Source organism: Lolium perenne, chromosome 2 (genome assembly GCF_019359855.2).
Source record: "Lolium perenne isolate Kyuss_39 chromosome 2, Kyuss_2.0, whole genome shotgun sequence".
In the NCBI taxonomy this organism is placed as follows: Eukaryota; Viridiplantae; Streptophyta; class Magnoliopsida; order Poales; family Poaceae; genus Lolium; species Lolium perenne.
Genome location: NC_067245.2, coordinates 37,776,295 through 37,790,619, shown reverse-complemented (window position 1 = coordinate 37,790,619; position 14,325 = coordinate 37,776,295). Strand labels below are relative to the sequence as shown.

At 46.9% G+C, this 14,325-nt stretch overlaps 1 protein-coding gene and 2 pseudogenes across 11 annotated transcripts; all 3 read left to right on the top strand.

The window, feature by feature from the left end:
- The window catches only part of LOC139835449 (protein trichome birefringence-like 10), a 132,091-nt pseudogene extending 130,274 nt beyond the window's left edge, over positions 1-1,817 (top strand).
- Positions 1,818-5,184: 3,367 nt separating this feature from the next.
- Positions 5,185-11,822, top strand: LOC139835448 (protein trichome birefringence-like 11; annotated as a pseudogene).
- Positions 5,596-11,009, top strand: LOC127331828 (uncharacterized). Of its 11 annotated transcripts, none has more exons than XM_051358036.2 (7): positions 5,597-6,193; positions 6,727-6,887; positions 8,461-8,548; positions 9,172-9,350; positions 9,672-9,762; positions 10,011-10,077; positions 10,175-11,009. In XM_051358036.2, exons 1-4 carry the CDS (start codon positions 5,811-5,813, stop codon positions 9,293-9,295), a joined length of 756 nt encoding a protein of 251 aa, XP_051213996.2. In that variant the 5' UTR covers positions 5,597-5,810; the 3' UTR covers positions 9,296-9,350; positions 9,672-9,762; positions 10,011-10,077; positions 10,175-11,009. The 11 variants fall into 11 exon arrangements, with proteins under 11 accessions (XP_071682083.1, XP_071682082.1, XP_051213996.2 ...); XM_051358035.2 differs by having other exon boundaries at positions 10,158-11,009; XM_051358034.2 differs by having other exon boundaries at positions 10,003-10,077.
- Positions 11,823-14,325: the final 2,503 nt, after the last annotated feature.

Genomic DNA, 14,325 nt, shown 5'->3' with positions numbered 1-14,325 from the left:
TTGCGAGATTGATCGAACGAATGATTCTGAACGAGAATTAATTTGCAGGGCCACAAATGGTGGGAGCTGCGTCATGGAGACACTTCTGGATCTGAACAGGACGAGAATCTCGCTGGAACGGTGGCCGGGAATGCTGCAGCCGGTGTTTGGAGGACTGGACTCTGAGGCGGCATCGGAGCTACATTTGATGAACGTGACACTCATGACGGCACATAGAAGAGACGGACACCCAGCGGTGTATAACGTGCAGCCGATGGTGCCGGTTGGGCAGAGGGCTGATTTGCTTATCGCTTTTATAACACGAGTGTTCGCCTATTCCCTCCAAATAACGTCTCCGGCCAGTCTTTTTTTTTCGAAATGGGATTACCCCGGCCAGGGCCGTTCCATACAAATTGGGGGCCCTGGTGCAAAAGAATTTTTTTGGGCCCTTCTTCTATACAAATACTCAAGGTTTATCTACATAATTAACTTTTATTCAATATATGGCATATGTAGATAATTTCTAACTTCAAAATGCGTAAAACGCAAAGTAATTTTTCTTACAGTCAGACGAAATGAATTGCTTTTAAAACCCGTAGATTGATGATTCTAGATATTAAAGGTCGATTCGGAACAAAAAAAACTAAAGCATCTATGGATTCTTCAACAAAATAATCTTCTCTCGTGATTACTGAATATCTCTAGAGCCAAGCACAAAACAAAAAATTATAAGATCGTTTTAAATCTTTTGTCGAATAGCTATGTATTCTTTTGTTTAGAGATTAGTCATTATTCAAGAGCGAGGTTAGGGTAGGAAAAATGAACACGTACTAAAAAACATCTACTTTTGGAGGCAAGTTGATGGAATTTAAGGTGACACACTATGAAACTGTCCATGAAACTGAAGGGACTTCCTCCACTATTGCAATCACGACCATGAGGAAACCGCGCAACAATCACGACCTCACAAAAGATGCAGCGATTTTTTTTTTTGACTTGAAAATGCGGCTAAGTTTTTGTGGGGGGCGTACGGCGGTACGGGACAGACAAACGATGAAGATACAGAATTGTCGGGTTTTCACTTGTTTATGGCGTGTGCTGTTTTTCTTAGGGCCGCGTGCGTGAGCTTGGGGGCTTTAAAGATTGTTGAGTTTTTCGTTCTTCTTCCATGTCCGGGTCCAGCTGCAACATTGTCTGGGCCATGTATCTACCTATATCACACATGCATAAGCAGCACTAGTTCCAAAATTGGGGCCCCTGGCCCCTAGGGGCCCAGTGCGGTCGCACCGTCTGCCCGACCTATGGGCCGGCCCTGACCCCGGCCTCTGCATCGGTTGATGCACACAGCCATTTATTAATAAAGATCATTCAAAAGTTTACAACTCAAGGATCATCGAGGGTCGATACAAATATCAGCCATCGAAAAAATAGGGAAAAGCTAAGCGAGCTAGGCATCTTGCAATCTTCTAATAGGCCGCCAAGTAGCCTGATAGAATATCCTGGGCAACCATTCGAAGGCGGTTGCATCCAGAAACCATGCACTCCCGCTGATCCTCCGGGAGCAGGAAACACCAGAGCTGGATCCAGTGAACCATAGTGTGGATAACCTGCAAGAAATTAGTAGAGTGTATTTCACAGAAAAAAACCAACCTATAGTTGGGTGGGGTAGGGTACGTGCGTGCGTTAATAGGTTGAGTGTATATGCGTATGTGTGAGCATTTACGTAAAAAAAATCTATTTCATAGAGAAACAAGCTTCTTCTACCTCTTTTATGCCCTCGCAGGAGCTTATCCTCAGACCTTTCTCTCATGGATGACCTCACGGTGGAAATCGAGTAGGAGATCAAACCGAAGTCTTGCGCGTGCCGAGGTCAGGGGAATATAGGATTGGAGGAGATGAGCTCGGGCTCCTGTGATCAGACGATGGCAGGGCACCGGCGAGCACCGTGCGTGTCCACGTGGCGAAATCAATCTCTCAATATATGTTGGTTGTAAGAGGTTAGTTATTTTTGGTATTTTTATGTTGTATGCCTTTATAGGCTTTATTGACATGATTTTGTGTCATGTTGCAACTTCTGAGTTTTGGTTGTTGTAGAACACAGGTCCCCTTCATCGCACCTTGCAAGCCAATAAGAATGAGAGTAGACGGACTGCCAAGAAATAGTGCAATACTTTTGAACGCACAAAAATTCATATTTTGAAGTTCTAAAGAAATCTATAAAAATCAAGGACGTAGACAATGGATGCGGATATGTACATGTGATGTTAGAAACTTAAATACGACCATTTTATGATCTGTACAAAAAATCGCAAAATACTGAGGCTGCATCCTAGGTTCCAAAATTTATAAGTTAATCAAAGGCTGCATCCTAAATTCCAGAATTTAGAATGGCAGAGGAATAAGAATGCAAGTCAGTAATAATGCCCTTCAGCTTGACATGTGCTCCGGCAACCTTCGAGGCGGCAATGAATACTGTGTTTGCATACACAATTCAAAAATATGTCTTGGTGTTCTTCGATAACATATTGGTTTGCAGTAAAACGTTGCTAGAGCACTAGAAACATATTGATTCACGCACTCTTCTTTCGAGTATTTGGTTCACATTATTAGTGAGCATGACGTGTCTACTGATACAACAAAGGTGGCAGCGGTGCAGAGTTGGCCTCACCCATCAATGTGAGACAACTAAGGCCTTGTCTGGCACTAGAATGTTGTGAGAATTAGTGGGGATAACGCTCTAGAGTATTGGGTGAAACCTTTACCGTCACCTAATTTTCATAAAACTCCATCATCAATTCACTAGGTAGGGATAGAGTATTGGAGATTGAGAAAAATACACTAAAATTTAGGGTAAAGTGAGGATAAGCGGGAATTAAACTCGCTTATCCTCTAGCACTAAACATGCATTTAAAATAAGAAGAAATTTGAAGTTTGGTGGGGATTATCCCCAGTAATTCACATTAAAAATATAGTCCCAAACAAGCCTAAGGGGATTCTTAGGACTTGCAGGTTAATATGGCAAGTTCATCCGCCACTTTGGCATATTGTGTCATCCGCTGACAAATCTGGCTACTAAAGAAAAATGTACAATACCTTTGGCCACCGGAAGTGCAGGAAGCATTCATGGGGATCAAGCAAGCGTTGACACATGGACTGGTCATTGGTACGGCCGGATTTCTTCAAAAGCTTCGATTTAGAAACTGATGCATCAGCTAGTGTTGTTGGGGCTGTGCTCATGCAACATAGGCATCCCATTGCATTTCTCAATCAAGCGCTGGGATCAAACCAAACACCAACATTTCACAATTCACATTGACTATCGCAACCTTATTCATCTCTGGGCGATCACAAATTCAACACCAAGATGGCTTTTCTTCAAGTCGAATTTTGGTGCTCCCTTCGATTCATATTACTTGATGATAAAATGGATGCATCTACGTCTAAATATGTCTAAATACATTTATATAACGTCAAGTAATTAGAGGGAGTAGATAATAACACAACTTACCATTCAGAGACTATTAAACGGTTGCATGAAGGGATGGAGGGGGCTAGCCCCGATGAGCTGGAACAAATGCGGCGAGCAATTAGCAATTGCGCTAATGTTGGTCACGTGTGGTTTTAGGATCGTAAAAACTCGACTTCTCGCTCGGCTGTCCTCGTCTCCGCGCCTACAAATACTACCCAACAACAGCCAACAAGAACCGCCCCCACGCCACCGACCTCTCTCCTGCGCCCCTGCTCTCCACAACCCCTAGCCAACCGCAGAGTGCTCGAGCTCGAGGTAGCATAGGATGACGACGTCCGCCGCCCTCATCCCGCGCACCCTCCGTGCGATGATCCGTGCCCCGGCAGCGCGGAGGGGTTTGGGTTGCTCTCAGGCTCTGCTCCGTCTCCGTGGGCATGCTTCCTCACCAGCACTGGGCCGCTGACTCTCCCGCATGGTGCTTGCGCTCTGCATCAGCAGCCTCGGCCTCGGCCCCGGCCCCGAAAAGCAAGGAGGAGGGCGAGGCGCGATCACTCGCGCACGATCAGTGGGGCGCCCCATCATAGAGCTCCAGTTCGAGGCCGCGGGCGCAGGTGGCAGACCACCCTGCGGGATCTCGATCAGGCCGCCGGGGAGCCGGGGAGCGGGAGTTCGAAATGATAAGGTAGTGCCATGGAGCCATTTTCACTAGAGAGTTCTAATAACAAGTACCATTTATTTATACTGAACTATTTTAATTGGTTTTCACCTTATTCTCTCGGGACATGTTCTAGCAACTGAAATTCTATATTATATGTACCAAAAATTACCACATAATTATAATACTGCTAAATGTTAAAAGACAATCTTTTATTATGTAATATAATGTTGATCATGATAATTACATTTGTACTAAACATAATGCATATACTACTATAGTACAGGAAACTAGGATATTTGTTCTTTCTGTGAGACATGTCTTTGTAAAGACAATTGATTTAAGTCAGTCTTCAAGATCATATAACAATTATAATGACAAACTATATTTCTTTACTGATATTGTTTTACAATTTAGATGAATTGCAAGTTTGCATCCAATATATTTATTTCCTCATACTTTCTCTCTACATATACTTTATCTATATACCTGGAAAATGGATCTAAAGGTGACAGAGATTTTCATAGTGCATGCTTGTCTATTTTAAGTCTAATCTAATAAGTAAAATGAGGGATAATTACGAATGCCCTAAATAGAAAATTCTAGAGTGTACAAAAATAAATCTGGGAAGGGCTATCATCGAATCATTTGCATTCTCCTTGTAGTGCGTCTGGGTTCAACAATGCAAGGTCTTGAAATAACAAAATTTTGGCTCAATTGCATAAATTGTTTCTATTTTATCCTAGTTTGATTTTCTTTTTCAAGAATAGGCGAATGATCGCATGTCTTCTGCATTAAGAATTTAAGATAGAAATAGAACTTGTTACAATCCCACAAAAGAACACGGGTAAGAGAGACCTTGTCCAACCAAACACACACAACCACTCCTCCACACCAACAACGACTACACAAAACTCGACTTGCTTGATCCGTTGCCAAACATGGCGAAGAACCGTGACACCGAGCATTGAGACCGCGTCACGACCGGTGCCAGAAGCTTCCGAAGAACAGCCATGACTTCAAGCAGCAGCCCGAGCAACGTACCACCCATCCCAGTGCCTGGTTTGATTTTCATGCCTACATGGGTTCAGCGATGAGTCGATAACTGCTGAAAATGCTCTGGAACTGCCGGCTGGTGTTCGTGAGAGACTCGATCGGGGGCAACGAGTGGGAGTCGATGCTGTGCATGCTCCCCTCTGTCGTCCCTGACGCCGAGGCCTCGGTGCGCGAGGAGAACAGGAGCCCCATCACCAAGCAAAAGGTCTACCTCTCCTTCAGGTTCCTCCACCATAACCTCACTGTGGAGCACTACCGGTCGCCGTACCTTGTCCGGCGCGGCAGCCGCCCGCGCCGCGCGACCTGGCATGTGCGGTCGGTTCTCCAGCTCGGTGTCATGGATGCCAGTTCTCCCCTGTGGAAGGGCGCTGACGTTCTGGTCTTCAACTCCAGCCACTTGTGGAACCAGGACCGGTTTCAGCAACTCTATGTACTGTCACTTTATTACTCCCTCCGTCCCGTAAAAAGCTGCGCGCTGGCGTTTTTGCGAAAACCCCCTCGCGCTTTTTCACCTGAGAACATCTGTCCGCGACCACCGATCCCCAATCCCGATTCCGCCCCGTCGCCGGTGCTGGCCGATTCCGCCGCGCTCCCGACGCCACCCGACCAGCGCTCCGGAAACCCTTCTTCCTCCTCTGTCGATCCCATGGCATGGAAGCTTTATCCGGCAGCCCGACCACAAACCCTAGCCCATGCTCTGGCAAGGATCGATTTTTGGATCCAAAATCGATTCTTTGTGGTCAGCGGCGAGGCGATGAGAACCCGTCTTCCTTCCGCTGCTGCCCGGCCGCCGCGACGGTCTGCCCACGCTGCGCCAGTGCCAAGCTGCGCCGCCGCTGCGACGGTCTGCCCACGATGTGCCGCCGCCGCGAATCGTATGATCTGGTTTCCCAGGCTGCGCCGCCGCGCGCTGCTGCAGGGCCACGGATAGATAGAGCGGAGAGCTGCCGACGCAAGGGAAGGGGATTTCTTTCTCCGCTCGGCGCACGGCGCGTCCTCCTCCGGCGAGGCAACCGACTCCCTGCCTCCACCAGGTGCGTGCGTCTCGTCTCTCACGACATTCCCCGTGCTGCATTAAGCTCGTGCTTGCCTAAATATTTCTGAAAAACGCCTCTGCTTTTGCGCCAACTGCTTGCTTGTTGCTTGGTCGTGGGGTTCGTGGCCGAGTCTACTGGGGCAGTTTTCGCTGTCTGTTCAGAATTTCAGATCCGTTCCTCCCTAGAGCACTAATCTGCAATTTGCTTCCCATTCGTATGCTTGATGCGATGGTGTGTTCCTGATTGTAAAGGGCAGTGTACACGCATTTGATTTTACTGTGCAGTTTTGACTTTTGAGAGTTCCTTCACTGAACTTTAGAAGCTGGAGTATATTGTTTGTCATATGATTCAGAATAGTTTGGGTACCTCAAGGCACATATCTTATGGTTTGCCTTGTGTCACCTTGTTATTACTGATTAAGCTTGTGCTAGCTGATGGTCTACTATTCTGATTCATTCCCACTTGATGTCCTGATAGATATTGATCTATGGAAAATTCGATGTTTATTTTCTAAGCAATTGCGTCTACAGGTCAGCAGATCGGGAGAACACGGTTCTTGCCAAAAAAAGAGAGCTTCAGAAGCTCTGTGAGTACAACCTGGACGGCTCTGTCGACATCAAGTGGCCGCCGACGGTGAAGGGAAGGTCCAGAAGGTGGCTCGCTCGAGGACTCATTCTGGGACTCATTCTGGGTAAACCATCTGCTCGAGTACTGTTTATCAGATGCCTGCGAGATTATGTTTTTCTCTTTTGTAAAACTCTATATGTCGGCTAAGGGTTAGAACACAAAAAACTCCCGCTCCTTTTTTAACCACATTATTAACTTAGGTGCCTAGGCATTATGTTCTTTAAGCGGCACCTAACCTGCCCAAGCATGCCGAGAAACCAAATTTAAACCAAGGGTTAACTGTCAAGCTGGTAGTTACAGTTTATAATCCCATTTTCAGTATCGTTTATCTGTCTACTTGTCACATTTCACATAGTGTGAAAGCTGCAGTACGACAACAGTAAAGGCTGCTGCGAGCACATCCAATAATTCTTAAAGCATATCCAAATATCCTGCCAGTTTGCTACTCAAATGCTTTGAGTTTCCACAGAAGGATGCAACAAACATAGACAGTCAAATTAGTGTAGAGCACATAGAAGTTGCGTCATTGAGACTAGTTCATTAAAACAAACATATGGACATGATGCCTGTCATCCTAGTTTACCACTGGCAGCTCAGTGTTCTAGTCCATTTGCTTGTTAGCTGCTATCCGCATATCTCAATCTTCCCTTTAAACTGAATTAGAGCTAATTTGCTTGAACTGGTATTGCACGTTATAACATTCTCTTCTATACTAATGCAAGAAATTGGCAGGATAGTTACTGGGGTTAATTCAAGAAGCCTGACAAGAATTAGCTTTATAACGAACAGAGTTAGGAAATTAACCCACTAGCTCCTCATGACAGTACTTGAAGCAACAGAGCCGAAGTTTCTCCTTATAACTAGGCATAATTACAACATAAAAACAATACTCATTTCTCTACAGTAGCATTACTCTTCCTTTCTCTACAATATCCATATGAACACAATAACACTCCTATTCCACTCATACTCTTTCTAATTTGCCTCTCCTTTTTCTATAAGCTCTTTAGTTTTTACAAGTAGCTCGGATGTGATTGATAGAGCGATTGGTAGCCTTCCTTCTCTCTCCTTCAGTTCCTTATGCAAGTGCGGGGGCTCGTATTTTATTCCCCCTCCTGCTTTCATGACCTCTCTCATACATGCCTGGAGTGTCAAGAAGCTTCGATATAACATGTTGACCTTGTAGTTCTCGTACTCTTGTTGCACATCCTCTATCAGTTCCCGGATACTTGTAGGTGCTCTAGTATCAGTGAGGGACTGCAAAGATGGAAAGAAACATAAGTCGAGCACATTCATGTCTGGACTATTAGGAGGTTGCTGCAACAATCTAATGTCCAGATCTGTCTGTGCTACGGCCTGTCGGAAAACCTCATCATGAGGTAGGATGTGAGGTTTCGCGTTGTCTTGCTGTATGTAAATTGTTCTTCCTACATCCTCGTCTGGCCACTTGTCCTGTATAGCAGGTATCACTAGGTTGCACATATAGTTCCGCATAACCTCTCGAGTGACTTTCAATGGTTGCACTATCATTGTCCCTTTTGGTCTGTTTTTGCTCTTTTTAACCGCTGGGGTTTCCGTCACAAAAGCCCACGTGCCGATTTTGCCATCAAAAGTGACAACTCCCCCTTCATATCTAGGCTTGGCTACTGCAGTGAGAAACATCACTTTACCGATACAGTTCTTGTTCTGGACGGCACGCAAGGGTGGAGGCTCTCCGGGGAGCAGGTAGTAGCTGTTTTTCTTTTTTGTCATGTGGAACCACTTTTCGTCTATGTGAACTATGTCATCCATTTCTTTGAATGACGGCATAGAAGTTGTGAACTCGTTGTCATTCTCATCCAGCATACTGACGCAAAATTTCAGTCTCTGAATAATGTTTGCTGCCGTTAGCAACGGCTTTAAAGTGTTAGTGACACGCTTCACCTGACCCCACTGGAACCTTCTGTGTAATGTGGAGGGACAAACACCAAGGGCCCTGGATAGTGATCGAATTGTTTTTCTCTTGTTAAGAGGGACCGTCAAAATCCTCTCGAGGTCGAGGTCCTTTCTCTTACGACCAACATTGCCCGTCTTTCTGCTCGACACATCAACTTCTAGACCTTCCTTAATCTGGTCATTTGCTTGTTTCCATATCGTTTCGACAGTTCGTAGGCTTGTCTTCAATAGGCATGCAACAAGCTGCTTGTCTGTCTTGTCAACTTTTCCATCTCTCTGTTTGATTACTTCTAAAGCAAAGTAAAGCCCCCATCTTTGCTCATTTGTTAGGTTTGCGTGTCTGTTGTTACTAGTTGCTCCTTCCATATTGGTTTCTTCATCTTGATCTACCAACATCTCCTCTTCTACTGCAGGTATGTGGACATCATCTTCGTCAAGCGGAGTGTAGTTGAGGTCAAGTGGGGCGTTGTTGAGGTCTGGGAGCACCATAGTGAACTTGCTGATCAGCTGAAAGGTAGACCGGCGAGGAGCAGCTGAAAGGTAGACCGGCGAGGAGCAACTGAAAGACAGACCTGCGAGGAGCAGCTGATAAGTAATGAGTTCAGGCAGATACAGCCTTATTGATGTGTTATTATCTGCAAACAGGCCAGTTTAAATTTGCAATTTCATTTTAGCAAATAAAATTCTGGTCACATTAACTTTAGCAGATAATCATTCTCTGAACGAAATGGCATTTCAGTACCTGTTGTCCTTGAAGTTACAACTATGCATAATCAGCAACTCTACATAATTGAGACATGCAAAAATTCTTGTTATGGATATGCAAATGCACTGTGCATTATCAGCAACTCTACATAATTGAGACATGTGAACTGCTACAGTTGCTTTTAGCTTAAATTGAAATGTTGTCCAGGTTGTCAGGGAAGGTGGACATGTGGACCAGCACAAGACCAAAACTGATGACCAAAACTAATGGACTGAGTTGACATGTTTCAATATGTCAGGTAATGCAATCTTGCCATTACTGAGTCACTACATAAGGAAACTATGATTACCCAAATTTGCATGATATCTCTGGGATTGCTTGCCACCATCTATATTTCTGTGAAACACTATGAGGTAAATAAGGAAACTATAATCACCCAAATTTGCATGATATCACCGGGATTTCTTGCCACCATCTATATTTCTGTGAAACACCATGAGGTAAATAAGGAAATTTGCATGAGGTAAATGTTGTCTAGGTTGCCAGGGAAGGTGATCATGTGGATGAGCAGAAGACCAACACTGATGGATTGAGTCATGTTTCAGCATGTCAGGTAATGCTTCTTACCATTACTGAGTCTGTACATATGGAAAGTAATCACCCAGATAATCTCTGATGACAGCTATTTCCAAGTTTGGTGGGAATTGTAGGTACCTTTCCTTCACCGACAAATTGACTGGAGTTGCAGCAGTTGCTGCCTTCTTCTTTTGGCGACGCACTCGCCAGACGTGGATAGTGGCGGAGGAGTGGACGCCCTCGGCTAAGAGCGGCGGATGGCGAGGAGGTGGAGAACTATGGCCTCCACGTTCGTTGAAGCTACAGCGAGCGCACGGAGGACGCTGTGAGCGGACGACGGCCGGAGGTGGAGCTGCTCACGGCGGCACCTGCGCGTGGTCGCGGCGGCTCCTCGGACGGAGGGCAGAGCGGCGGACGGTGGCTGGAGATGGAGCTGCTCACAGCGGCCCCTGCGCGTGGTCGCGGCGGACGGCGGCCGGAGATGGAGCTGCTCACAGCGGCGGCGGCCCCTCCGACGGCGAGTAGAGCGGCAGACGGCCGCCGGAGGTGGAGCTGCTCGCGGCGGCTGGTGGAGGGCGCCGACGAGCTCGTGGAGGGCGCCGGCGAGCTAGTGGAGGGCTCCGGCGAGCTAGTGGAGGGCTCCGGTGAGCTAGTGGAGGGCGCCGGCGAGCTGATGCAGGGGTGCCGGCGAGCGTGCAGCGCGGATCGCTGGCGGATCGCGGCCGGATCGCTGGCGGATCACGGCCGGATCACGCGCGCGGCGCTGATTCAGTGCGTTATTTCCGTGCGCTGATTGTGGGGAGTTAGTTGGGCTGATTTCAAAGTGTAAAGGGGTTTTCTGTAAAATGGTCGACAGTTCAAAAAAATTCTCCCCCGCGCAGCTTTTTTCGGGACGGAGGGAGTATTATTTTTTGCGAGAAAGTACTGTCACTTTGTTAATAGACTAGTTAAAATGGGTGGTTGCTCGGATTCGTCTGGTTCCATGAACTGACCTTGCTGTGCCAGGCAATGCTACTTTCAGGAAGGCAAGAAGCTGAGGCTGGACATGAGCGTGGAGGGCGCCTACCAGAGAGCCATGGACACGGTGCACCAGTGGGTTCAAAAGGAAGTGGATGCAAGCAAGACCCTGGCCATCTTCAGAACATACTCACCTGCGCACACTAGGCATGCGTACATTCATGATTTGCATGAATTGTTAATTTTCTTGCGAGATTGATTGACTGGATGATTCTGAAAGAGGCTTAATTTGTAGGGCCACAAATGGCCGGAGCTGCGCCATGGAGACGCTGCCGGAGCTGAACAGGACGAAGATCTCGCTGGAACGGTGGCCAGGAATGCTGCAGCCGGTGTTTGGAGGACTGGACTCTGAGGCGGCGTCGGAGCTGCGTGTGATGAACGTGACACTGATGACGGCACAGAGAAGAGATGGCCACCAGCGGTGTATAATGTGCAACCGTCGGTGAGGGTGCCGGTTGGGCAGAGGGGCGACTGCAGTCACTGGTGCCTGCCTGGCGTGCCGGACGCTTGGAACGAGCTCCTCTATGCCATGATTCTTACGAGATATGTTTGATGTTTCCTTGGCGGATCTTTACTTACATTTCATTAGCATTTGACGACATGCTGTAAAATACTGGAGGCAACACACACACGGCAGACGTATGCTTATTCAGCTTCCTGTTAGAAAAACGAAACTATTCGCTTCACCCGATGGATCAAAGCAGCCATCTTCTTTGTTGTATTGTGATCCAAATTCATTCTAAAGGGAGGCTAATTTCTGACGAATGTAGTGAGTCATGTCGCCGGCAGCCCCCCGCGGTACAGATCGATGCAACTGTCTATATATACCTCTTGTAAGCCGCCGACTAGGGTTTATCAGATTATAAGATAACCCACGACGTTTGTAAACACTCCCCGATATAGTGAAGTTTTGCTGGCTGGTGCCCGTAGTTTTTTCCCCTTTTGTGTTGGAAGGGGTTTTCCACGTTAAATCTCGTGTCTCCGCTGCGTTTATTTTTATCGTTCTTCGTTATTTGCTTATCGTTTTTATAACACGAGTGTTCGCCTCTTCCTCCACATAACGTCTCTGACCGTCTATTTCACAGAGAAACAAGCTTCTTCCACGTCTTCTCTGCATGCGCAGGAGCTTATCCTCTCCGCCATTCCTCCTCATCAGCCACCCCTCCTCCTCTGCAGACCTTTCTGTCATGGATGACCTCACGGCGGAAATCGAGTTGGAGATCAAACCGAAGTCTTGTGCGTGTCGAGGTCGGGGGAATATAGGGTTCGAGGAGATGAGCTCGGGTGGCAGGTCACCGGCGAGCACCGTGCATTTCCATGTGGGGAAATCATGTCTCAATATGTTGGTTGTAAGAGGTTAGTTATTTTGGTATTTTTATGTTGTATGCATGTATAGGCTTTGTTGACATGCTTTTGTTGTCATGTTGCAACTTCTGACGCCATTTGCTTCAGTGTCCCCCCCCCCCCCCCTCTCTAAACTTTAGTCCGTGTGAATGGCCAGGATCTACTCATACCCCTTCGTAGGCTAATTTTAAAATATCCATATAACCCCCTAAATGTTCTATGTTTTGGACACATCACCCTCTTAAATTATAACTGGCATACTTGACCCCTAAACTTTCCAAAATAATGTAATTGATCACCTCTGAATTTGATAAGAAGTTTTGAAAGGCGGTCTTTTCTGACGTGGCTGAGGGAATTGTTCCATTGTAATATCATGGAGCTTCTATACCGCATCATCCATGGTAGCAAATCCACGAGGACCCCTAGCAAGAAGGGCTGATCGATGCAGCCACCAACAGCGGCTGACTACGCAGCTCCAAACCTCAAACAGCAATTCCCATGTCCTCCTCTGCCATTCCCATGGAACTCCACAGCTGTTCCACATAGCCTCGACGCCCGCTGCTCCAGATACCAACTTGGAGTATGACTGGCCAGCGACCAACTTGGAGCATGATTACAGAGCGACACCGCAAATAGCTTCAGCAGCAGTGCCAGGCAAGCCTAGTTGCACGTCGACATTGGTCACGCTGCCGCTGGCCCGCTCTGAAGTTTGTGTTTTGAGCGCGGCAAGCACCAGAGCAGTAGCACCGAGCGGCACACATGGGTGCATGGCGCCGGCGGCAGCTAGTCCACACTGCACGGCAACCGCGACAAAGGTGTGCACTTCCTTAGCGATAGGAGGTTTCCAACCGTGGACCTATTCGGCGCCTCCAGCTGGACGAAGACTTCGTTGATCAAGAGCAGGGTTAAGTGCGTCAGTTTTAATTTGAGGGGTGTTATGTCTAAAACATGAAACATCTGGGGTTATTTAGACTTCTTTTGCTAACTTACCCGTTCAACGAAAGGGGGGGGGGGGGGGGGGGGACACCGAAGCACTGCCCGTAGAACGCAGGTTCGTTCATCACAACTCGCCAGCCAATAAGAATGAGAGTAGACAGGCCGTCAAGAAATAGTACAATATTTTTGAAGGCACAAAAATTTGTATTTTGAAGTTCTAACAGAAATCTAAAAAAATCAAGCATGTAGAGAATGGATGCGGATATGTACGTGTGACGGTTGAAACTTAAATAGGACCATTTTATGATCTGTACAAAAATCGCAAAATACTGAGGCTGCATCCTATGTTCGAAAATTTATAACTTAATCTAAAAGGCTGCATCCTAGGTTCCAAAATTTAGAATGGTAGAGGAAGATGAATGCAAGTCGGTCTTCCGCACACATAGTGGGCACTACGAATTTAGCGTAATGCCCTTGGGCTCAATGTGTGCTCCGACAACCTTCTAGGCGGCAATGAATACCATGTTGGCGTACGCAATTCGAAAATATGTCTTGGTATTCGTTGATGACATATTGGTTTACAGATCACCAGAAACCTCTCCGAGAAGTCCAAGTGTTTATTCGTGCAACCTTCTCTCAAGTATTTGGGTCACATTATTAGTGAGCATGGCACGTTTAGTGATCCAACAAAGGTGGCAATGGTGTGGAGTTGGCCATGTCATCGTCTATCGTACTTCTACGAGCGCAAAGGATGGCTCGTGCGCCCCTGCCTCACAATCCTCGGGATGCAGCCACGCTACCACGTGCGTCCATGCTGACGCGGGGCCAAACAACATCATCGCTCCTTCGACGACAATGATGACGCTTTGAGTGGTGCAGAGTTGGCCTCGACCCACCAAAATAAAGTTTTTAAATAGCGCGCTATTTCATTTAGCGAGGACCTTCTCCAAACGCTATGCACGTTATAGCGCGCTATATATAAAATAGC

Bases quoted from the DNA above. Each gene is read 5' to 3' on its own strand.
- LOC127331828 (XM_071825982.1), top strand. From the start codon at position 5,811: ATGGAAGCTTTATCCGGCAGCCCGACCACAAACCCTAGCCCATGCTCT. The intron at 6,194-6,726 runs GTGCGTGCGTCT...TTGCGTCTACAG, and splicing joins CGACTCCCTGCCTCCACCAG to GTCAGCAGATCGGGAGAACA. The intron at 8,549-9,171 runs GTAGTAGCTGTT...CTTCTACTGCAG, and splicing joins GGAGGCTCTCCGGGGAGCAG to GTATGTGGACATCATCTTCG.